The sequence below is a fragment of the Myotis davidii genome, unplaced genomic scaffold (genome assembly GCF_000327345.1).
Source record: "Myotis davidii unplaced genomic scaffold, ASM32734v1 scaffold573, whole genome shotgun sequence".
Taxonomy (NCBI): domain Eukaryota; kingdom Metazoa; phylum Chordata; class Mammalia; order Chiroptera; family Vespertilionidae; genus Myotis; species Myotis davidii.
Genome location: NW_006285997.1, coordinates 4,700,109 through 4,724,245, shown reverse-complemented (window position 1 = coordinate 4,724,245; position 24,137 = coordinate 4,700,109). Strand labels below are relative to the sequence as shown.

At 52.8% G+C, this 24,137-nt stretch overlaps 3 protein-coding genes across 7 annotated transcripts; 1 reads left to right on the top strand and 2 right to left on the bottom strand.

The window, feature by feature from the left end:
* Nucleotides 1–3,228: 3,228 nt before the first annotated feature.
* On the top strand, nucleotides 3,229–6,281 carry RARRES2 (retinoic acid receptor responder (tazarotene induced) 2). The gene is made up of 6 exons (XM_006757222.2): nucleotides 3,229–3,322; nucleotides 4,049–4,246; nucleotides 4,489–4,593; nucleotides 5,459–5,554; nucleotides 5,865–5,992; nucleotides 6,169–6,281. The coding sequence occupies exons 2-5, from the start codon at nucleotides 4,073–4,075 to the stop codon at nucleotides 5,979–5,981; spliced, it is 492 nt and encodes a 163-aa protein (XP_006757285.1). The 5' UTR covers nucleotides 3,229–3,322; nucleotides 4,049–4,072; the 3' UTR covers nucleotides 5,982–5,992; nucleotides 6,169–6,281.
* Nucleotides 6,282–6,490: 209 nt separating this feature from the next.
* Nucleotides 6,491–24,137, bottom strand: LRRC61 (leucine rich repeat containing 61). Of its 5 annotated transcripts, none has more exons than XM_015559718.1 (3): nucleotides 24,085–24,137; nucleotides 9,952–10,146; nucleotides 6,491–7,906 (listed from the first exon to the last, which is right to left on the bottom strand). In XM_015559718.1, exon 3 carries the CDS (start codon nucleotides 7,844–7,846, stop codon nucleotides 7,067–7,069), a length of 780 nt encoding a protein of 259 aa, XP_015415204.1. In that variant the 5' UTR covers nucleotides 7,847–7,906; nucleotides 9,952–10,146; nucleotides 24,085–24,137; the 3' UTR covers nucleotides 6,491–7,066. The 5 variants fall into 5 exon arrangements, with proteins under 5 accessions (XP_015415204.1, XP_006757284.1, XP_006757283.1 ...); XM_006757221.2 differs by lacking the exon at nucleotides 24,085–24,137 and adding an exon at nucleotides 12,057–12,473; XM_006757220.2 differs by lacking the exon at nucleotides 9,952–10,146.
* On the bottom strand, nucleotides 13,430–16,853 carry ZBED6CL (ZBED6 C-terminal like). The gene is given in 3 exon segments (XM_015559717.1): nucleotides 13,430–13,872; nucleotides 13,875–14,055; nucleotides 14,058–16,853. Coding segments are annotated over 3 exon segments (978 nt in total). The 5' UTR covers nucleotides 14,538–16,853; the 3' UTR covers nucleotides 13,430–13,555.

Below are 24,137 nucleotides of genomic sequence, written 5' to 3'. Positions count from 1 at the left end.
AACATTTATTCTCAATAAGGCAAACATTTTTGGCTTAATATTAGTCATCTTAACCATGTTCGTTTGGCTCACAAAGCACCTGATCAGTGTGTCACGCGGGCAAAACCTTGGCTTTTCAAATAATCAGGTTGAGTGCATAGCACCAGGTCTTCAGAAAGGGTCTCCTCTGTGTGCCTATGAGTCTGTCAGGGCTGCCATAACAAGGACCACACACTGAGTGGCTTAAACTACAGAGATGTATTCTCTCACAATCTGGAGGCCAGAAGTCGGAGGGGAAGGTGTCAGTAGGGTTGGTTCTTCTGAGACCTCTCCTTGGCTTGTTAATGGTGGAGTTCTCCCTGTGACCTCACATGGTCTTCCCTCTGTCCGTATCCTAATCTCTTCTGGTGAGGGTACCAGTCATATTGGTTTGGAACCCATCCATATGACTTCATTTTACCTTAGTTCCCTCTTTTAAGCCCATAGCTCCAAATACAGGCACATTCTGAGGTGCCAGGAGTTAGGCTTCAACATATGAATGTTTCTTTTTAAGTCACTCACAGGCTCTGGCTAAACACGTGATTATACAATGTGGTTATCCCTATTCCCTTCTATAACTTTGTTGAAATGACAGTAAAAGAATAAAAAGCTATAAGTTCACAAGGAGAAGGACAATGGGAGAGGAGACAACAGAGGATGAGACACTGACATGTGTTTTTTATTAAATATATTTTTACTGATTTCAGGGAGGAAGGGGGAGGGAGAGAGAGAGAAACATCAATGATGAGAATCAATGATCGGCTGCCTCCTACACACCCCACAGTGGGGATTGAGCCCTCTACCCGGGCATGTGCTCCTGACTGGAATCGAACCTGGGGACCCTTTAGTTCACAGGCCGATTCTCCATCCACTGAGCCAAACCAGCTAGGGCCACATGACATGGTTTTTGTTTGTTTGTTTTATATCAACATGATTTATCAGTGTTGATATTGTACTTTTTATTTTACTTTTTGATATACAGTGGGGCCTTGACTTACGAGTGTCCCGACTAACGAGTTTTTCGAGATACGAGCCGTCTCTCGGTGGATATTTTGCTTTGAGTTGCGAGCTAAAATTCGGGTTACGAGCCAGCTTCAGATACCCCACCGCTAGTTGGCGCAGCAAACATCACAGTGAACGCCACATCAGCCCAGCATCAGGTGTCTCCCTCATTCACTTTTTTTTGTTTGTTTTTTGTTTTTTTTTAAATATATTTTATTAACTTTTTACAGAGAGGAAGGGAGAGCGAGAGAGAGTTAGAAACATCGATGAGAGAGAAACACTGATCAGCTGCCTCCTGCACATCTCCTACTGGGGATGGGCCCGCAACCCAGGCACATGCCCCTGACCGGAATTGAACCTGGGACCTTTCAGTCCGCAGGCCGACGCTCTATCCACTGAGCCAAACCAGCCAGGGCCACATGACATGTTTTATAAGATGGTGCAGAAGGCATGGTGGTAACTGAACAGAGTTCCTACGGGGTGGGGTGATCTGTGGGAGCAAAAGGCATCCTCTGAACCAGGGGTGGGCAAAACTTTTTGACTCGAGGGCCACAATGGGTTCTTAAACTGGACTCAGAAGAAGGAGCTGCGGCCGTGTTTCCCGACGTTGCCATGTTAACACTGCTGCTGGTGAAGGAGTGGAGGGAAGGGCAAGAGAACCCTCCGCTCTTTCGGCTCCGTGGGCTGGATAGAACAGCCGAATGGGCCCGATCCGGCCCGCAGGCCGTAGTTTGCCCACGGCTGTGAGTCTGAACCCTGAGGACTCTCTGAACCAGAAGGCACCAGGTGCACCGGAGACAAGAGCGAGGCTGGGGCATTGGAGGCACATCCCGGCCCTCCACCACTGCCAGAGACTAGAGTCTTTCCCGTGTGGAAGTGCAATCAGGTGAGGTCAATGGCCCAAATGAAAGCAGGAGGGTAAAGCCAAGGTACCAGGCTAATGTTGCTCTCAGCCTCTGACCCCACTTGGCACCCAGAACACAAGCAGCCACTTTCCATACATTTGCTCATTTTCTCTTCACAACAACCCCTAGGTCGGGTTTCTGATCCCTCTATGCAGTGAAGGAAGCAGGAGTTCCAGGGGTTGGAAGTTCAATGAGATCCTCTATGTCCAGCATTAGGACAGGGCCCGGAAGCAGAGAAATGGTCCTCCTGGTTACTGATAGGCAAAGTCCCAGTGCTGCCTCAGATTTGCTCAGCTGTGCAGGAATTGAACCAATTTCTGGACACTGTTTTCCTGACTCCCCACTGGTCCTATGAATCCCACCACAGATCCTGCCAGGCTCCCAATACTAAAGATAGGACGTACAGGATCAAGGCTGGACTTGTGTGCTGGTGGTAGAGGTTGTCACACACCAGCGTCACCTCAAAACAAGATGCCTGCCCTGGCTGGTATGGCTCCGTTGGTTGGGCATCGTCCGTGCACCAAAAGGTTGTCAGTTCAATTCCTGGTCAGGGCACATGCCTGAGTTTCCAGCTGGATCCCTGGTAAGGGATGTGCAGGAGGCAGACTATGGATGTCTCACTCTCATATAGATGTTTCTCTCTCTTTCTCTTCCCCACCCCCTTCCTCTCTCTAAAATCAACGTGTGTGTGTGTGTGTGTGTGTGTGTGTGTATGCCTAATATGCAAAGTGTCCCCTCGGGAGTTCGACCGACTGGGAGTTCAACCTACCAGGAGTCCGACCACTCGCTATGACATGTGCTGACCACCAGGGGGTGGTGCAAAACGAAGGAAGGTTCCAGCCTGCAGCCTGCAGCCTGCAGCCACTAGGGACTCTACCTGTGCATGAATTTCGTGCACCAGGCCTCTAGAGTGTGAGTGTGTGTGTGTGTGTGTGTGTGTGTAGGTTTTAGTGCATGGGAGTGGGGAGGACTGAATGACTCCTGATTCCTCAGGGCTTCATCTGGTTTGAGGATGTCTGTATTTCTGGGAAGAATGTCCTGAAATGAGTGTCTCAGACTGGTCCCTCCAAGGGGCCTAAGAAAAGGGCAGCCCTTCCCGGAGGCAGGGGAGGGGCAGGGCAGTCCCATAGCGAGAGGGGAAGAGGAAGAGGAGTCCTCAGCGCCAAGGCCTTCTAGAGCTAGGGCTCCTGGGCCTCGCCTCACTGCTTCCCAGGCTTCCCGGACGCCCTGCTCCCCGCCAGCCCACCGCCCACCGGGGTGAGCGGCCAGGGCCGGGATCACAGGACCGAAGGGCAGCGGAAGAGGGGAGGGCGGGGCACGGGGACTGGGAGAAAAGGCTGACAGCCCCAAGTCGCCGCGGGAAGTTAGAATAGACTCCGCAAGGCACCAGCAAGGAGGTGAGGAGGGAGAGCGGGGCCGGGGCAGCTGGATGAGGGAGGGAGGCGAGAGGGGGGAGGAGAGGAGAGGGGCAGGAAGAGGGAATCTTGCCAAGGGCCAAGCTTGTCAACTTGTCCGAGAGCCCTGGCTTTAAGGCAACACCCTGGGGCTGAGAGGGGGGTGATGGGGAAGGCCCAGAAAAAAGACGAGGAGGGTCTGCCTGAGATAGCCAAGGGGGGGCCAGGCAGGACCCCCTTCTCTGGTTTAGGGGCAGGGCCCATGGCAACAGGCAGCCCCTGTGCAGGGAGGGGTGAGCATCCTCCTGGGTCCCGCCCTGTTTTGGCCTCCAAGTGTTTACATCTTTCCAGAATATTCAGCCTCCTTTCTGCGCCCTCTTCCCCCTGCAGTTGGGGGTTGGGAGGGAAGAGGGAGGAGGGAGGGAAGGAGGGGCAACAAGAGTGTTTCCCTGGCGGTTGGCCTAGGACAAAAGCCTACTCAGCATCTACCCAGGGCAGGGCCAAACCCAGGCTGAGCTGGATCCAGGGAACAGTGGAAGGCAGGGCAGGGAAGAGTGAAAGGCAGGGGAATACCAGGGGAATCTAGGCAAAGGGCTACATCCTGTCCTGTCCCTCTATCTTTACCGAAAGCTCTGCTAGACATGCCCCCCTCCCCGACCCCCAGTGCAGGGCCAGGGGGTTGGTGGCTCCCTTGGCTGGTATGAAGAGCTGAGAACATACCCTTTGCAGGACCAGGGTGACTGAGGTGAAATCATGTGGCAGCTGCTGATCCTGCTGGCCCTGTGGCTGGGCACACTGGGCTTGGGCAGGGCTGAGCTCACAGCAGCCCAGCACCAGGGCCTGCAGGTGGCCCTGGAGGAATTCCATAAGCACCCGCGAGTGCAGTGGGCCTTCCAGAAGACCAGTGTGGACAGCGCCATGGACAAGGTTAGCAGCACGACCCCTGGAAGGGAGGGGGTTCGGGCCTCACCCCAAGAGACCCAGGAAGCAGGTGCAAATGTGCTTGGGTTCTGTCAGCACCGGGCTCTGGAGAGAGGCCTCTACGCCAGCCACCAACTGGGCTGTGCTGTTTCACTGTGGGGAGAAGGGACAGGTCACATTCCAGGAATTGCTCTGCCTGCTCAACTGGCTGCTGCCTTCCTCTGTCTGTCTGTCTTGTCTGTCGGCAGCCCTCCCAGGCGGGGACCTTTGTGAGGCTGGAATTTACGCTCCAGCAGACAGGCTGTGGGAAGAAGGACTGGAAGAGAACTGAGTGCAAGGCCAAGCCCAATGGGGTGAGTGGAGATGTGCACACGTGTGTGTGATGGGGGGGCACTTGCTCGGGCGCAGGTGTATGGAATTGGGTTTAGTTGGAGATCCAGCAAGAAGCCTGAGGTTGGTGACCCCTCTGTGGAGCCTGTGGGTGTGACACTGTGGGGGGCCTGGGCCTGAGTCAGAAGGAGGGAGAGGTGGGCTACTGGCACGGAGGACAACATCACCCGAGTTCCTCCCCCAAGCTTCAGGTCACTGGCAGAAGCCCGTGCTGCGGGTTGGTCTGGCCCCAGACCTGGTGAATTCCGTCTTCTGTGAGTCTTCAAGTGGAGATGGCCCAGCCTAGTCTGATCCATAACAGGGCTTGACTGTAACCAACCATCTTGGGGGCAAAACCTGCTATTGGGGAACCCCTGGGCTGGGAATGCAACCATCCAGCTTCTAGGCTCAGCTCTGCCAAGCACCAACCCTGTGGCTTTGCAACCCTGAACTAAAGGCCTCAGTCCCACCGTCTGTTAAAGGAGGGGCCAGGTTATACCAGACGTCTGTACCAGAACCCTTGTTTACAAATAAAACCTTACAAGAAAATGCAAATAAATATAACAGATGACAGGAGAGCGGGTCTGGTGAGCGTCACTTGGGGAGGATTCCTGCCTACATAAACAGAAGTCCCATCGTTTTGAAAACTGCAGGGTAGTTTGACTTCTGAAATTTCCAATCCAAGGGTGGGCGGGGCCTGAAACCAGCTGGTCTCCATGACCCTCGCCCCTTTGCTAGGGCCTGCAGGGGAAAGGACCCCCTTGCAGGCAGCCCCCAGCCTCCACCCTCATGAGGCCACCGGCTTCCCCTCACCCCTTTCTCCTCCTCGCCCCATGCCTCTCTCCCCAGAGGAAGCGGAAATGCCTGGCCTGCATCAAGCTGAACCCTGAGTTTAAAGTCCTGGACCGGATGGTCCACTGCCCCATAGAGATGCAGACTCGACAGGTAAGAGTGGGCAAAGGAGGAAGCAGAGCGGTTGGGGAGGTGGCTGGGCCTGTGGGGGAGGTCGAGAGGCAGAAGTCTGGATGGAGGAAGGGCAGGGAGTGGAGGGTGGAGAGGGGTGAGGAGGGCTGAGAAGGATGAGGAGGGGTGAGGAGGAGAAGAGGGTGAAGAAAGGTGAGGAAAGTCAAGGAGAGGTGAAATGGGGAAGGGGGAAAGGAGGGGTATTCCTTTGGGGGTGTGAAGGTGGACTGGGCAGAGGCAGACAGCCCTCCTGGTCATTGCTCCCGGGCCTGAGCAATGCTGGCCCTGGCAGGGGCCCAAGGAGCACCAGGAGGCCCAGTGCAGCAGGATTGAGCAGGCCCAAGAAGGAGCCCACAGATACTACTTCCCAGGACAATTTGCCTTTCTCCAACACCCTGCCTCCGGCTGAGGCCCTGACTGGTAGGCAGCCAGGAGGGCGGGAGGACAGTGGAGCAGGGACAGCCCTGGGTGGGCGTTGGGTGGAAGAGAGGGCTGGTGCAGGGGCTGCAGGAGGAAGGAGGGGAGGAACTCCTTAAGCTGGGACCAGGACCAAAACGGTCTTCCTCAAACCCAAATGTTGTTTTCCTTTCCTTTAGAATTCAGTCCTGTTTTCTGGACAGCTGTGGAATGTAACAAGTGAACCAGCCCAGGGAAGATCATCTAATGATCCCCAAATTAATAAAAATGCTCTCAGAGCTGTTCTCTCCTCCCTTTGCTTTGCGCACTCCTCTCCCCTCAGCTGGCTGGCAGGGTGGTGAGTGCGGAGAGGCTGGGCAGCTCACAGGAGAAAGCAGGACACCCAGAACGGGGGAGGGGCTTGTGTGTGCTCCTCCTTCCCACAGGAGACCAGGGGTGGCAGGGATCATCTTGCTCTCAGGAGCTCATGAGCCTGAAATGACAGGCACTGATGCAACAGAATTAAAACAGAAATATTTAATAGGGCTTAGAATGGGCAGTGAAGGCTCCCTGGAGACACGGGACGGGCGGGTAGGCACATCTGGAAAGGGGAAAATGCCAGCGTCCATGCTCTGTGCTCTGCTCATACCTATTTCCAGGACCACTGGGATGGGGGGCACTCCATCCCTTCCTTTGCCACCTTTACTCTTAGGGAGTAGCAGCTTTCTTCCACCAGTCTGAGGCCTGAGCAGCCAGGAGTGGCAGACAAAGGCCTGGACCCTCCTCCCCAGGCGTATGGCATAGGTGGCAGGACATACACACAGTGCCAGCTGCTAATGGAGGGTCCTCACACCTGCTTGAAGCCCCGGAGAAGTGCTTCCCTGAAGAACACAGGGATTTTCTTGAGGTAGGAATGGGAGGGAGGGGGTCTGCTCCTAGGAACAGGGATAAATGAATAGCGCAGTTTGCAGGGACAGTGACCAGCGTGATGAAACAGTGAAGACAAGTGCAGAGGCAGGAGGGGAGATGTGGGCTGCTGGGTCACACTGTGCCGACCCCATGCCCTTATGCCACACTGTCCAGGGCCATGGGACACCATTAGAAGACAAAGGATGAGGCGGTACCCGCAGGACTGAGTAGCTCCTCGGCCTGGGCCAGGCTGTCAGCGGCCTGGCGGTCCAGGTCTCTGCACTCCTGCACCGTGTCCTGGAACTGCCGGCAGGCCTCCTCCAGGATGGAACTGCTCCGGGGCGGCCAGGACTCCCAGTACCCTGGCTCCACCCAGGGCTGGGCCTCAGTGGTGCTGGGGCCTGGGCTGGAGCTGGGCTGTAAGGAGCAGTCCAGGTCCCGACACAGCTGGTAAAATTCACTGCCACGCCCAGTCACACGCTCACTGTCGATGACCTTCAGGCCTGGCAGCAGCTCTCGGACCACCGTCCAGTAGGAGGGACTGGCGCAGAGAGGGTTGCTGAGCCGGGCCAAAGGGTCCCGGAGCCGCAGGTACTCCAGGCCCCGCAGCCCCGCCAGACACTGCAGCTGGCTGGGGGCGGCCAGCAGGTTGCCTGCAACATTGAGACTCTGCAGGTTCTCGCAGGCAGCCAGTGGCTCCAGCCCTGTGAGCCGATTGTTGGCGACATTGAGAACGGCCAGCTGGCGCAAGGAGGCCAGGGGGCCCAGCTGGGTGAGCGCGTTGCCAGACAGATCCAGCCACTCGAGACCCAGGCACTCTCCCAGGCAGCCGAGGTCCACCAGTCCCAGGCCTCGTAGCTTCAGCAGCAGGATGGACTCCAGGGCAAACTCGCCCGAGCAAGACTTGAGCATCTGGGAGGTGATGCGCACCCCTTCGGCCTCTCCTGGCTTCTCACCCTGAGGCTCCATGAGACGAAGTCAGTCCAGGTGGTCTGGGCCTTGACAGTCTGGGGGCCAGCTGGCTGTTCACTAAGGAAAGATAGGTCAACAGTAAGCAGGCCTCTCCTAAACACCTCTGTGCCCCTGGAGCAGGTGACAGCATGAAGTGCCACCCACTCTGCTACCAGGGCCAGAAACCCAGGTGACCCAACAAGACCAAGGGCCCCCCTGAGGGAGGTGGGCCAGGCCAGACCTTACTGAGAGACCCGACTCAGCTTGTGAGCCATGCCGACTCAGCTTGTGAGCCATGCCGGACGGCATTCAGGTCCCGTGTTACCAATTCTCCCCATTTTCCCAATCTGCACTGGACAGCAACATCTCATACTTTTATTTTTGCCATAACCACTCATGATCTCTCATTAGTTTTGAGGTGTTTCTTTTTACTCATTTAAATATATTTTTTAATAGATAATGGTCACCACCATCACCAGGCTCCTTTGTTCGCTCCCTGGGAGAGCCTTGCATATGCAAACATAAACAGAAGCACGGGGCCTGGCTCTATTCACTCAAAAATGTTCCTGATGTCAGAGTGCGGAATCTCAGAGGGAAGGCGGGGGAGGATACGTAATACTTTCAACAAAAAAGAATTAAAAGAAAAATAATTTTTAAAATTTCCTGATGCACCTTTTTAAAATGTAAATTCAAAATGGTTTCTAGATTATGTGGGCCAGTTTCTAACCTCTGGTCCTTCAGAGGACCAGCCTTCGGTCCTAGACAGGAAACTAGAGAAGAAGGAAGAAAGGGATGGTAGGCCTGGGGATAAGAGGCAACACTGCCGGACCCCCACCTCACCTCGTGCACTCCACGCCACTGCTCCAAATATGCTCACCACACCTGTCCACACTAGTCCTTTACTCTGGTGTCAACAGAACAGCATCAGTCACTGTTCCGGCTGCAAACATGACATCATCTCCAAAGAAAGCAAGGAGGCGGAGAGGTGGGGACCATCCTGGAGGGAGGGGCAGGGTGGCACCAAAGTTGGCTCCAGAAAGGCAGGGTAGGGGCATTTCAAGTCACCAGTGGCTGTGGGACAGCAGCAGCCCAGGTGCCAGTGCAGAACGAGCTTGAGGGAGGAGGCCTTGGGGAGGGTCCTGCCGCCCACAGAGGGGTCAAGGTTTCAGCAGAGGAAAACAAGAAGGGACCTCTGCTCCAAATGGCAGTTTCCCAACTCTGCAGACTTTGGTCAGGCCCAGGCCATGTACTGACGCCTGCAAAGAACTATGGAACCATTCACTCCTGTTGACAAAACCTGGGCCTCCCAGAGTGTCAACACTCCCAAGTCTGCATTTCCATAATCAAGGCCACTTAATATTTTCCCCTCTCCAAGGAAACCAGGCTCAGAGCTCCTCCCCTTCCTCTGCCAGGAAGCTGGGAAGGCTACTAACAGCGCTTACCCTCCCAGTCCCATCTCTGAGAAGGGGGTCCCTACATCTCTATCTAGATCTCCTCTGGTCTGCAACTCTCCAGCAAGTCTCATTTCGATCGCATTTCTTTCCAAAAGGGACTGGAGGCATCTACTAGGAAACCTGGTTCACTCTACACAGACAGGATCTGCTGGGTTTTGCCAGCAGGTAGTAGGTAGTCCCTTGTGCCTCTGGATAAAACTGCTCTGGCCCAGAGCATGGGGGCTCAAGAGGCACTAGACACCTGCCATAAAGGCACTAGTGAGACCAGGACCCCACTGAGGATGCAGGGGGATGAGAGTCTAGAATAGTAAAACATGCACGGATCTGGCCAGGTGACTAGATGCAGGGACTCCTTCTCAAACACTCAGGACACAGATGGGACAGCCTAGGAGGCAAGACCTTGTCTGAGGTGACCATGTGGCATTGGGCTTAGGAGACAGATGATGCTCTAGGCTGAAGGCATGACCTACACAGGTGCCTGGTGAGAGCGTGTGGCACAGCTGGCCAGGCTTTTGGGGACACAGGCCTCTTCCATTATCTGTAGGCCTCTCTGCAGGAATTTCCATATCCTCCCCAATCCTCCCCAGACGTGCATTATTTGATAATGAAAGTGGTCACTATTCACTGGTGTACAGCGGAGAGGTCAAGGGCGGAATTCAGGACACCAACCTTTGTGAGGCTGAATGAGGATATGGCTGAGCAGCGAGAGGGAGAAATCGTAACTTTCAAGGAGAGGATGATCAACACTTCAAACACCACACTGGACTCAGGGGCATTCTCAGACAGAGGTGAGCCACAGCAGCCTGTGATGGGGAGGGCATGATGCCCTGAGGAACTGGGTGATTGTTCAGATGAACATGGTGGCTACAAAGGGTGAGAAAGATCAAGGGGAGTGGGCAGAGCAGGGGAGACAGAGAGAACTCTGTGTCTGCATCCCACCTTAAAGCTGGGATGAAGGCTTTTCACAGAAGAGGAAATAGTGGGGCAGAAAGATCATGATGAAGCTAGAAATCAGGCCTACCAAGACCCATGCCCTCCAGCATCCGTGGGTATCACCCCGTCGCCTGCGGTTACACAACAGCACCACGTGTCCCACCTGTGCAACAACCTCTGCTCTTCTCATGGTCCCCATCTTATCACAAACCTGTACACCTCAACCAGACAGGTCTGGTCTACCCATCTGTCCAAACCCACCTGCTGTGATGCACCGGCCAGCAGCAGGCTCTGCACAATGGGAGAATGACTCCCCACCCCCACCTGTCAACATTTCTCTAAAAACAGGAGTCCTCCTGGTCTTGTTATGCAAATGGGCCAACAGAGGCTCTTGGCCCAACATGTGAGTCTGCACCAAGAACTTGGTGACACGGATGAGACAGCGACTAAGACACAATGACCCTCGGGTCTCACGGGGAGGCCTATCCGCTGAGTGTCAGTTTACCTATGTAGGAAATGGGCCAGAAAATGATGCCCAGGAGCCAGCCAGGGCAGAGCTAAGTCTAGGGGAGAAATGGTTCAAACCAGAGCAGCCTCAGGGGACAGGCACCAGGCCACTTTGGTGAACTGGGGACCTTCCTCACCCATTTCCTCCACGTCCCAGTCTAGAGCAGGGTTCAATCCTGGCACTATTGACATTCAGGGCCACTAAGTGTTGTGGGGCTGTCTTGTTCACTGCAGCATTCCTGTTTCTACCCACAAGCCGTGACGACCAAAATGTCTCCAGATATTGCGAAATGTCCTCTGAGGAACAAAAATGTCCCATTGAGAACCACTGCTCTGCCCAAGCTTAGGACCATCACACTTGTGTCTCATCATGTTCCTTTCACTCCCCAGCTCCCTCACATGCCTGCTCCTCCATTCCAGCCTCTCTCTCTCCGAGAACACCAGAGCCAGTTCAGCGATGCCAAACAGCACAGGGCACCACCTCTCCTGAGAACTGCCTAGGGCAACTTTAAGGCACATCACATTCTCGCCCCCACCCCCAACCCACTTCATCAGAATTTGGAAAGAGGGATAGGACCCCAGGGTCTTAAGACACTATTAGGTGGTGCTCATTCAAGTCTGAGCCACACGTACATTTAAGGGAGGCAGGCACCTAGAGGTCCAGAGCCCATGCCCTGATCTTACTACCCAATGCACTTGATTTGGAGTCAGCATGGGGGGGGAGTACAGCCACAATCCCAGCCACTCACCCACAAGCCTCACCTTGGGAAGTCTGTGACATGCCCTCCTAACAGCTGGGGGAGAGGAGTCATGTCCTACACAACCTGGAGGCCAGACTTTCATTCAAATCATGCTACTCCAACCATTAAATGTGATCTCTACAAAGCTTTATATAAGTAGTACATTATGTACTATTAAAATGAAAATACAGAATACTAACTAGTCCCGGGGGTATGATCTCAAAATAAAGGAAGTATGTCAATGTATTAACAGAGGTTGAGTGAAAGGATTATGTTTAATTTTTCCTGATTCCTCATATTCAGCAACTTACAAATGCCCTAAAGTGAATCAGTCTTAGTGACACAAGACTGACAACCCCTCTGGGGGAGGCTGGGGGCAGGCCTCCAGGTTCACCCTCAGGGCCAAAGTGCAAGTTAGGCCTTGAGTACCGCCCCCTGCCTCTACCTACTTCCCCTCAGCGCCACCTCTCCTAGTGGTCCAGCACCTCAGGAGAACCAGATTTGGGTCTTGTGGGGTGTGACAGGCCCGCTCCAACTGTCTCCCTCCCCACCTCCTTCCTCTCCCACCTGAAGCCACCAGTTCCTGGATCCTACCTGCTCAGTTCCTGCACTCTGCCCTGCTGGAACTCTAGGCCAGTGGTCACCAACCTTTTGGGCCTCACGGACCGCCAGTGGTCCACAGACCACCCATTGGTGACCGCTGCTCTAGGCGGTCCATTACTAGTTGGTCTGATACACAGCCTTTCTGGCTTCCAGATAGGGACTTGACCTCTAGAAGTGGCCAGGGACAAGGGGACGTGTGGGTGAAATATATACTTAGCCACCTAGAGCCTGGTGAGCATGGGAGCTTTCTGAGACAGCTAACACCATAGAAAAGAAGAAACCCCAGGTCTCCAGCAGTGTGGAAACAAACTATAGGTAAAAACAGTCTAAAGAATGAGTGCCTCAGCCCTCCTCAATTCACTCTTCTTCAGTAGCTGGGCAGTCCTATTAATCAGAGTTCTCCAGCCACCATGGGGTCTAAGAGGAAAAAGTACAGACCCTAAGAAGACTGCGTGCATATACCTCCCTCTTAAAAGGACTACTCTATCTCAGGGTTTATTTCTTTCTACGTGAAAGCAGTTTCAGAAAGAGCTTTCATAACTCACCCACGTGGCTGAATATATATCCCACTGAGTATATATGCCAGCACCCCACAACCCTTGTCCCTGTCTCAAGAGAAAACAGACCTCGCCTTAGCCAGTTTGGCTCAATAGATAAAGCATCAGCTTGGGGACTGAAGGGTCCCAGGTTAGCGTCTGGTCAAGGGCATGTGCCTGTTGCAGTTTCAATCCCTGGCCCTGGTCAGGGCATGTGTGGGAGGCAATCAATCGATGTGTCTCTCTCACATCAATGTTTCTGTCTCTCCCTCTCCCTTCCACTCTCTCTAAAAATCAATGGAAAAATATCCTCGGGTGAGGATTTAAAAAAGAGAAAAAGCAGAACTCTAAGGGCAAGTATACCTTGACATACATAGATAAGCTGCATGTTGGGCCCTTAATAACTACCAATATTTCAAAAGAGCATTAATGCTTATAAAACTGTATAGCATAACAGGGTAAACCTTCCCTATGCACATAGTGCTAGAAATAAATTAAGCAATGGGTAGGTGGAAAATCCTACCTTCCAGACCAAAAAAAAATAAACAAGGCAATCTGTCAAGAACTGAGAAACGCCGAAACCGGTTTGGCTCAGTGGATAGAGCGTCGCCCTGCGGACTGAGAGGTCCCAGGTTCGATTCCGGTCAGGGGCATGTACCTGGGTTGCGGGCACATCCCCAGTGGAAGATGTGCAGGAGGCAGCTGATCGATGTTTCTCTCTCATCGATGTTTCTGACTCTCTATCTCTCTCCCTTCCTCTCTGTAAAAAATCAATAAAAAATATATAAAACAAACAAACAAACAAAGAACTGAGAAACTGTCCCCATTCCTCTCAAATGGGCTTAAGATTCTGGCTGCCTTGTCTGATAGCCTAGATGCAACATCTGCTCTCTCCTTTCATCTACAGCAAAGTGTCTCCAGGCAGATTTTGAGGGCATCCCTGGTCTAGTCCCCCTAGGCCAGGTCCCCACTGGGGAAGATAAGAGGAGAGGGGGCACAGTTGGGGAAATTCTCCAGATTGGTCTTCAAGAAGAGATGCTCAACTGTTTCCACTGGGAGAGGGGAGTTACTCTCTATGATGGTGGGACTATCCAGGGAGGCAAAGACACTTCCAGAAAAGGTGCTGGTAGCAGGACAGGACAGAGAAACAGTGGCCAGTTTTGCCAGGGCAGGCCAGACTTCCTGCCTCTTCTCCCAGTAAGCCAAGGGGTCCTCCTGGGCGCCAACTGTCTTGTTCTCACACAGGTACTTCTTGACAATGACTGTGGCAGGTGGTTCTCGGTGGGGAGTGAAGCTCTGTCTCTCTGGGATGCTAGCCGCCCTACACTTTCCAGCTGCTCCAGCAAGCTATGTTCCCTCTGGCCCAGCAGCAAAGACCCAGATCTACTGCTTCTGCACACAGGCTCCTTCTGGCCCTTCCCCTCAGCCCCGGGGCCCTTGGCTACACTGCCACTCCAGGTGGTGTCCACATAACCTTGGGGTTCTGCAGGAAGGGTGGGGGAGACAAGGAGTATTCAGACACCATAACCTCCTTCACCTTGCACATGAGAACTTGCTTCCAGTGGTCAATGTCGGCCCCCACAGGCAGGATGGCCTCAATCTGGCCCTTGAAGCGGGGGTCCAGTAGAGTCGCCAGCATGAACTCCTCATGGTGGAAGAGCTCACTGAGCTGACAGTCTGTACAGAGCAGCAGGGCCAACTGGATGGCTGCACCCATCTGCCCACCTCTTTGCTCCTCAAAGTGCCTCTGATCCTGCTCCAGGAAGATGTGCTGGGAGCGCAGTTTCGGCAGCCCCTGACTTAAAGAAGCCGGCAGATTGCTCGCCTCCTGGACCACCATCTGGGAGAGCCGCAGAAGCCTGATCAGGCTTCCGACAGGCTCCAAAACATGGCTGAAAGGGCCACCTGGCCTTCCCCAGCTGGTGCTTCTCCCCATACTCCCGCAGTGGCCGCTTGTGCTCCACCAGCCACTCCATCAGGTGGCAGGCTGAGACCCAGTGGTCTGAGAGCTTCCAAAAGGGCTGATGGGTGGGAGGCCACACCGCTGCTGCAGCTGCATGAGGAGCCTCCGGGCTTCTGCAGAGCCTTGGAAATGGTTGCAGATGGCCTGGCTGTGCCATCTGGATGATCTGGACACTATGATGGTGACACAGAAAATTTCTCACCTAAGAGTTGAAGCAGTGAGCAAAGCAAGGAATGTGGGTGTAGCCCCCCATCGCCACTGCCTGCTCCAGGTTGGGGCAGCCGCTTGATACTGGGCAGCCTGGTTGCAGGGAGTCATGGCCCAGCTACAGGGTGAGCTGCTCCTGTAGTTCCTGCTGCCTGTCCTCCAGTGCTCTCCAGGGGCAGGCCTCGGACCCAGAGCACTGCTTGCTTCCTGGGGCTTCCTGACACCGCCTGACAGCTATGGGGCTGTATCACCCCCCACAGTGGGCAGTGATGGCCACAGAGTCCTCTAGGACCACTTCCTGAGCTGCCGGAGACAGGGCCAGGTGGATGTGGCTGCCTTCAGTCCACTGCATCTCCCGAAGCACCTGGTCGCCCATCGCCTCGCGGAGCAGAGGCAAGGCTTTATCAGAGGATGGAGATGGCAGGTAGTAGCAAGGGTCAACCTGGGTCATAAACCTTTTGAAGGGCACGGAAGGAAAAAAGGAGAGAGGCAATGCCAAGCTGCAGAGTAACTCAGCAATGCTCTGGTGCAAGGCCTGAGAACGGGAGGGTTTGGGAACATATATGCCACCTCGGTCCTGACTGCCACTGGGGGAGCAGCAGATTCATCTTTGATGGGCGGAAGGCAGGGTGTGAGTCAGTAACAGTGCTCACGCCTCCCTGGGGCCCACTGCCTGTCATTGTTTTCTGGGATGTCGTGTGGGCAATGTCCTGATGATGGGAGACCCTCGTGGACAAGGCTGGTGGCCCTTGCAGGTAGGCCCTTCTGCTTCTCCACCACCCCTGCCCCTTCTCCCTGGACTGGCTGCAATTGGCCTTCTTTCCCTCCCCAGCCCATTCTTATTCACCAGGGGACACACCAGGCCTGAGGTTTTGGACTGCCCCTTAATTTTGCCTTGTCTAATGGTGGCGTGACACAGAGTACAGGTGACTTGGCAGGTGTTCTTACAGTCAATGGGAAAGAACCGTCTGACATCCAACGCGGGCTTCTGACCTGGGTGTCTGGAGTGCCTGGGGAATGCCCTTGAGAAACCCAGTCCTTGGTCTCTTTCATAGTTCTGACCAGCTTCTTCAAGCAGGGTGACTGCTGGAGGCTCAGCAGGGATGACTTCTCCCCACTAGGAAGCAAATGCCTCTTCCACTTCTTGAGGCATCGTACCTCTCTGTCCAGACAGGCCCTGAGGATGTCAGCTTGCCTCACCTTCTCATTCTCACTAGGCTGGCCCACCTCTGACCCATCACTGGGGTAGAAGGGGCCGGGCTAGAGCTGAGCTGTGGGGCTTTTGACTTCTTTCCTGCCAGTTGCCTCACCTCTCTCCATTGACGGGCCTTCTGTTTGGACACCTCCTCAGGCTGCACAGAGGGCTCCTGCCCAAGCCCAGATTTTACAACACAGAGTTCAGTCTCCCTTTGGCCTATTCTGCCCCCGGCTGGCCTGGCTCTTTGCACTAGTTGAGTGAAAACCAGGCCTCCCCCGTGTGCAGGCTCTTCTCTTCCTGCTGCGGATGCATTGGCCCAAGGTGCCTTCCTCCTGCTCCTCCAGGGAAACTTGATCAGTGAGGCGACCGAAAAGCCGCTCGGGAGGAAGTGGGGTCTCTTCCTTCGCAGGGGAAGATCCCCCACTCCCCTTTGGGAGCCAGACGGTCTGATCTTTCTGCGACCACTGTTGGCCTTCTCCTCCGTGTCTACCCCAGGGGACAGACCAGGGCTGAGGTTTTGACCCCAGTCTCTGGCAGGTCCTCCCTGGCACCCCAGCCACGTCCACAAAAGGTGTTGGTAGCTCTGGTGTTGAACTCAGAGCCAGGAGAAGTCATTGTGGCAGCTGGACTCTGGGGTCTGGTCATGGGGGGACAGATCCTGAGGGTGTATGTCTCCTGGGGGGGCTTTTTAATTTTTTCCACTTCCAACATGCGTGGGAACTTGGGGAAACAAGATGGGCCCAGTCTGCAAAGCAAGATGAAAAGAATGGCTCTGAGTTGCCCTACTCCTCTGGAGAACACTGAGGGGGAAGGTGAGGCCCTGAGGGGAGAGAAGACAGCAGAGGACAAAAGGTGTAGAGATAATATGAAATCAGCCCCAAGACAAAACTCTCAAGACCTCAACCTCCTTGGAGAAGGCTGCCATTCACTCCCCAGACCCAATGGCGCAGCTCTCAGCTCAAATCCCCACAGCGCTCTGCACATTAGTGGTTTCTGTGTCCACCTTCTTTGCCAAACTAACTGGTGTTTCTCTTTTTTCTCTCAATGTTTATTGAGAACCTAGTGCGCACTTGGCAATTCTCCTGTGTGGTGGACACAATATACAGCAGGCAAGGCCACTACATGCATATGTAGGGACAGACCTGAATAAGATTCACTCACAACAGGTAGAATCAGCGCGGGAATATAGTATGAAGAGGCAGGCGCCAAGGCTGGGAGACCTCAGGGAGAATGACCTTGCCAAGGAGTCATGTTTCCCTATAGAGACGCAGGCACCAGAGACTGTAAGTGCAAGCCAGGAGGGGGCAGGGCCTACCAGCCTCTGCATCCTGAGCACTTGGTTGTACCTGGCAGACGGCGGGCCACCAGAAATAGGTAACACAGCTCATTCAGGGGTGATGCAGCCTGAGACTTCCTAGGCCAAAGGCCTGGCTCAACTCCTTTGACATTTCTTCTCTAAAAGTCATCCTCCAGCAGAGAACACAGGGTGGGATAGCTCCTAATGCCAGTGACTCTGGCCCCCTCATGTCCTCTCATTCTCCTTTCTCTGTCAGAGACACTCTTGAAGGGATAGTTATAGTTTGTCACCTCTTGTTCCCCTCAAAATCTTCTCATCTCTGTCTCTGGCCCCCACTGCTCCTAGTCACTACTCTTGCCAAGGCCCCCAGTGACCCCAGTGGAGTTTTCTGTAACTGAAGCACCTGCCCACGGCCTCCGTTTGGAGACTGTCTCCTCACAGCCCTGGGACACATTTTCTTGGTTTTCCTCTCATCTGCACCTCCTCTTCAGATTCTGGTCCTTTTCCCTCTGTCTATCCCTTAATGATGTTTCCTGAGAGATTATCTTCTCTCATTCCACACCTTCTCCCCACCTGGGACTGCATTTACACACCAGCTACTGTCCAGCCTCTCTCTGGCTCACCTGCTCTTTCTACAGCCAACTCAAACAGACATCTGTCCACCCAGATGCTCAGACCCCAAACCTAGGCATAATCCTTAACTCCTTCCCCCTCATTCATTTTCCTGGAGATTAGGTCAAATCCAGAGCTTTCAAAAGGAAAGTGACATGAAGACATCAGAAGAGAAATATGTGGAGAGAAGAAAGGAAATTGAAAGAGCCTACTGAGGTAGGATGTTTCCTCAGGAGAGAGAAGATTCAGAGAAAGAGGATTTAAGAAACTTCAGGAAGGAAATAGTCTTCCTCTTTTCAGAGCAGAATGAAATGCTGGCTAAACAAGATTTAAAACCAGTACATTCTGACCCTGAGTGACACTGACCATTAAGGATCACCAGGGATGCAGGACTGCCTCTGCAGGTGACAAGCCCACTGAAGGGGCTCATGTGGGACTCTGCCCAGGCAGGAGTGTGGGCAATGCCACACTGAGAGGCTCCCTCCAGCTGGAAGAGCCTCAGAAGGAGTAAGAGGCAATGGCCTCATGCCCATCATGCAAGAGCTCATGACAGCATTTCAGAGGCAGTGATGTATGAAAAATTCATTTAAGGTTAGTGGGGGGTAGTTCGATAAATTTAAGAAGTGTTTAATTTTTTTAAAAATATATTTTATTGATTTTTTACAGAGGAAGAGAGAGGGAGTTAGAAACATTGATGAGAGGGAAACGTCAACCAGCTGCCTCCTGCACACTCCCTACTGGGGATGTGCCCGCAACCAAGGTACATGCCCTTGACCGGAATCAAACCTGGGACTCTTGAGTCCGCAGGCCGACGCTCTCTCCACTGAGCCAAACCGGTCAGGGCAAGAAGTGTTTATTTACAGACTAAACAATACATTAGGCATGTATTATATATAAGAAAGGTTAATGGGGAATCATTTTGGGGGTCTAGAATGGATTAATTCAATTTACATTATTTACACCAGATCACGTTTGAATCCCCCTGGAAGGTGACACTGTGGAGCGGCTGAATAAAGGTACGAATGAGATGCAAGACACTATCCTGGTCCCAGAAAAAGTGCTCTAGGATGTGAGAACTGGAGGGGACTTCCCTCAGTTATGTTATGATTGAAGAAACAGAAACCCAGAGTGGTAACGTGATGGTCAGTTACCACTCTGGGTCAGTGGCAGAGCGGAAGACTAGAGCTGGCACTGGGCCTCCAGAAGCAATCTGCAGGCTTCCTCATTACCGGGAACACAGAACCAGATACTGAAACCAGGCCTGCATGTGCCCTGCCCTCACCGACGATGGTAGAGAAAAGGAAAGATCCTGCGTGTTAGGGCCACACCAATCCCATTTTGTTCCCCCATTAGCCTTGTTCCCTCAAGTTATCTGTATTCTACAGATCAATTATAAAAAATCATCAAATACAATCACACCTTGTTTCTCAAATGTCCCCTATCTCAAACTATTCGGTTCTCAACCAAGTTGTTCATAGAAAAAAAATGTTTTAGTTTTCAATCAAAATGTGTTTTTGACCTGACAACCCTTTCATACTGATACGTGAGCATGACAAAAAGCATCTCTTAGGCAACTAAGTAGAGAATGCTTTTGTTGCTGTTGAAATCGAGGATTAGCACAACTTTAAAAGCAGACAAAGGCCATCAAGAGTGCTAATATTGTGCCTGGTCCGGTGTGGCTCAGTGGTTAAGCATAGACCCATAAACCAGGTCAGGGCACATGCCTGGGTTGCAGGCTCGATCCCCAGTAGGGGGTGTGCAGGAGGGAGCTGATGGATGATTCTCTCTCATTATTGATGCTTCTCACTCCCTTTCTCTGAAATAAATTTTTAAAAATATTTTTAAAAGTGCTAATGTTGCTAAGGGTGTGGAAGTGCTCACAAAACAACAATCACAGACAATTGAAAAGGCAGAAAAACTGTTGTTGATTGGATAAATGAAAAGCAGTTAGCTGGTGATAGCATTTCAGAGGCAGTGATATATGAAAAATTCATTTAAGGCTAGTAGGGGATAGTTTGGTAAATTTAAGAAGTGTTTATTTACAGATTAAACAATACATTAGGCATGTACTGTATTGTTAATGGGGAATCATTTTGGGGGTCTGGAACGAATTCAATTTATATTATTTATAATGGAAAAAAATCGCTTCTCTAACAGCCTTCTAGAACAAATTAGGGGCAAGAGCCCAGGTTCCACGGTGTCTACTATGAGTCAGCACCGTACCCTAAAGATTCGAATACAGGAGAGTAACTTCCTGCTGGCACTCGGAGCTCATGACAAGAAGACATCCTGGAAATGGGCTCATGGCACAGAAGCAAGGCAAGTGGTGGGAGGTGCTGTGGAGGGGGCCTCGGGCTGACCTTGAGGTCAATCTAGTCTATGATAGTGGAATTCAGATTCAGTCTTGTAAGGAGTCGCATACTTTAGGCTGCTGCTTCAGGATCCTTATCTCCTGGGTAGATCCAGGATTTTATGCAGTCACTGCCACGTAATCACCATTCTCTTCCACTGAAGCACATCAGATGATAGTGAGGCTGACACTGTAAAAAGCCAACGCTGAAACTCAATGAATATAAAATATTCAGCATTTTATTAGTGAGAAGTTACTGTGACACTTCTCACAACAGGTGACAAACACACATCTGAGGACAGCTACAAGACGAAGACTCTCGGGCGGGCTGCACACCCGGCAGCGGGGCCACACTGGAGGCTCGGCTCTGGGAAGCAGGAGGTAAGGGCTGGAGCAGGTAATGCAGAGGGACTAGAGGGGAGGGGACGTTTGAAGAGCTATTCAGGAGGCACATTCTGCTTGAGTAGAGATGGAGGACAAGGAAGAGATACAAAGGGATTCCCTTATGATTAATATAGTTCAGTTTTAGAGATACTGATTTTAAGGTTCTTCTGTAACAAATCTTCAGGAATAGATGTGACAGATACATGGGTCAGGAGACAGGTCTGAGCCAAAGATATGGATCCATGTAAAAGTCTCCTTAGAAACGGAGGGAAAATGCTCTGAGCCAAAGATATGGATCCATGTAAAAGTCTCCTTAGAAACTGCAGGAAAATGCCAGAGGGAAAGACTGGAGAGTGGTTGCCCCGGCAATGCCGACACTGTGGGGAGGGTGGAGAATGAGCAGACTTCAAAGATGACTGACAGGCAAAGGAGGGAGACAAAGAAAAACATAAAGTGATGTTAGGGAAGCCAGGAGGTTTTCCAGAAAGGATCGATAAGGTCAAAGGTCAGTGGATGAAGCTGGAGCCCCGGGCTGTGGAATAAGTGGTACTTGCAATGCCAGTAGTGGTGGGAAGGGAGGGTTACGCTTTGGGATGGGAGGGCAAAGGCTTGGCTGTGTCTCTAAGCAGAGCATGCATGTCAAACTTGCGGTCCACAATGAATATTTTTGCAGCCCAGCCAATATAAAGGTATGTAAGAAACTTTTAATAAAAATTTCATAATTTAATTTTTACAATATCCTGTTATACATAAGCTATATATATAAGCCTAATATGCTAAGTGTCTGACCAACCGCTTGACCATTCGGTTGACAGCTTGATCAGTCGCTATGATGCGCACCGACCACTAGGGGGGCAGATACTCCAACAGGTTGCTGCTGGGGGCAGATCAGGACTGGCCAAGATGGGCTGGACACGCCCTGGAGCCCTCCCACGCTGGCCAACCTCCCACGGTCCCTGTCGGGACTGGGCAAGATGACCCCCTGTGCACGAATTCATGCACTGAGCCTCTATTCATTAATAACGAACTACAGCATTCACTAATGATTACTATAATAGTATTGAATTCATTTCCCTTACACGCCTTACACGCAGGCGCACCATTTCTCTCCACTAATACTAGCAGCAAATATTTTAGGAGCCGATTGCCATGTCATTAGTCCTTTGTGTTCAGGATGTCTCTATGAAAATAAACCTACGTTTCTATGAACATTGAAGCTTTTGGGTTTTTTTGCACTATTGACAAAGGCCAGCCACTCCATCAGGTGGGAGGCTGAGACCCAGTGGTCTGAGAGTTCAAAAGGGCTGATGCAGGGGTGGGCAAACTTTTTGACTCGAGGGCTACAATGGGTTCTTAAACTGGACCGGAGGGCCGGAACAAAAGCATGGATGGAGTGTTTGTGTGAACTAATACATGTTAACACTGCTGCTGGTGAAGGAGCGGAGGGGAGAGCAAGAGAACCCTCCGCTCTTTCGGCTCCGCGGGCCGGATCCGGCCGTAGTTTGCCCACAGCTGGGCTGCTGGGTTGGAAGGCCACACTGCTGCTGCAGCAGCATGAGGAGCCGCCGGGCCGCTGCACCCTTGTTTATTTGGCCCGTGTCAGCCTCTGAATGTGACATGAAGTAGAGAAACTCACAGTGGGAAGAGGGGTAAGATGGACATTCAGGAGACAGAGAACAAAGGCAGGAGGTTCCCCAGGGAAGGGATCCACAGCACCGGGTGGGCAGGTTTATCCCTGGAGGCGAGAGAGAACCTACTTCTGATAGAGCAAAAGGAAGGATGGCTGTGTTGGCCGTTAAGTCCTTCAGTGGGGCCCTAACCGGTTTGGCTCTGTGGATAGAGCGTCGGCCTGTGGACTCAAGGGTCCCAGGTTTGATTCTGGTCAAGGGCATGTACCTTGGTTGTGGGCACATCCCCAATGGGGAGTGTGCAGGAGGCAGCTGATCGATGTTTCTCTCTCATCGATGTTTCTAGCTCTCTGTCCCTCTCCCTTCCTCTCTGTAAAATATCAATAAAATATATTAAAAAAAAAAAAAAGTCCTTCAGTGTGTGTAGCAGAAGGAACTGAGGCAGTTTATGCAGAGGAGCCTAGACTCCCCAGGGGAAGCCAACGACTCCTAGAGGCAGCAACCTGCTGGTTGAGCCTGGGATTGGTGGTGGTGGTGGTGGGGCCTCAGCTCTTTCCTACGTCTGTTCTGGCTCCATGGGTCAGGCTCCTCTGATACCCTAAACAGGCCTTTTCTCGCGGCATGGCCAGAAGGAAAGGGGTCACTTTTCCGTGTCTCTTGTGCCTGCTGCATGCCAGGGCCTTGTGCAGACCTCAGCCCACCCTGGGCCTTTGGTAAACATGCTAGACCAGTGGTTCTCAACCTTCCTAACGCCACGACCTTTTAATACAGTTCCTCATGTTGTGGTGACCCCCAATTTCATTGTTACAAATTGAACATAATTAAAGCATAGCGATTAATCACAAAAACAACATGTAATTATATATGTGTTTTCCGATGGTCTTAGGCGACCCCTGTGAAAGGGTCGTTGACCCCCAAAGGGGTCGCGACCCACAGGTTGAGAACCATTGGACTAAACCATTCTCTGAGTTTTCACTCTGCCCAGTCCCACTGGCCACCTCTTCTCTCAGCTCCTGCCCTGGGGTAGGCGGGTGTCCCCCAGACCCTACGGCAGCGGATCTCAACCTGGGGGTCGCGACCCCTTTGGGAGTCGAACGACCCTTTCACAGGGGTCGTCTAAGACCATCGGAAAACACATATATAATTACATGTTGTTTTTGTGATTAATCACTGTGCTTTCATTATGTTCAATGTGTAACAATGACATTGGGGGTCACCACAACATGAGGAACTTTATTAAAGGGTCGCGGCATTAGGAAGGTTGAGAACCACCGCCCTAGGGGGTTTCAAAGCGCTTACTAGGCCCTCAAGTTCTTAGCTTCTCATCCGCCACCCACCCACCGGCCCGGCGGTGAAGAGAAGGGTGGGAGGGCCGTCTGGGAGAGCCGAGCAAGCCCGCTCGTGTTCTTGGTTTTTGTCACACATGCAAATCCTATGAAAGATGGCTAAAATAACAGTCATGCCTCATCAGATTTCACATTATGCAGAAGTGACACAAAACAAGGTCCGTTTTAAACTGCACACCAGCAGGAAGCAGACTCCTCTGCTCTCCTCCGCGAGGCTGCTTTCTTCCCAGACGGACTGAGTGTCAAGGCAGAGCCAGCCTTCGCGGTCTGTCCCCGGCTGCGGGCCCCGCCAGCTGCGGGTTTCCTCGGCCACACGCCAGGGCGAGACCGCCACCGCCGGCTGTGAAGGGCGGAGCAAAGGTCCACAGCGGGGTGAGTGGCGGCCACGGGCCGCTGAGCAGGTCATTCTGGCCTCACCTGGCGTGTTTCCGGCACCGGGCCGGAGGGGCCCAGGCCGGCCTAGGAGGGGGGGACCACAACTCCCTCACCTCGGCTTACCTACGGCCCGGGGTGGGGGACTCGGCCAGCCGCCCGCCACGACCAGGCTGGTG

Excerpts from the sequence above, each read along its gene's own strand:
- LRRC61 (XM_015559718.1), bottom strand. The coding sequence starts at position 7,846 with ATGGAGCCTCAGGGTGAGAAGCCAGGAGAGGCCGAAGGGGTGCGCATC.
- RARRES2 (XM_006757222.2), top strand. The coding sequence starts at position 4,073 with ATGTGGCAGCTGCTGATCCTGCTGGCCCTGTGGCTGGGCACACTGGGC. Across the intron at positions 4,247-4,488 it reads TGGACAGCGCCATGGACAAG|CCCTCCCAGGCGGGGACCTT; the intron begins GTTAGCAGCACG and ends GTCTGTCGGCAG. Across the intron at positions 4,594-5,458 it reads GCAAGGCCAAGCCCAATGGG|AGGAAGCGGAAATGCCTGGC; the intron begins GTGAGTGGAGAT and ends CTCTCTCCCCAG.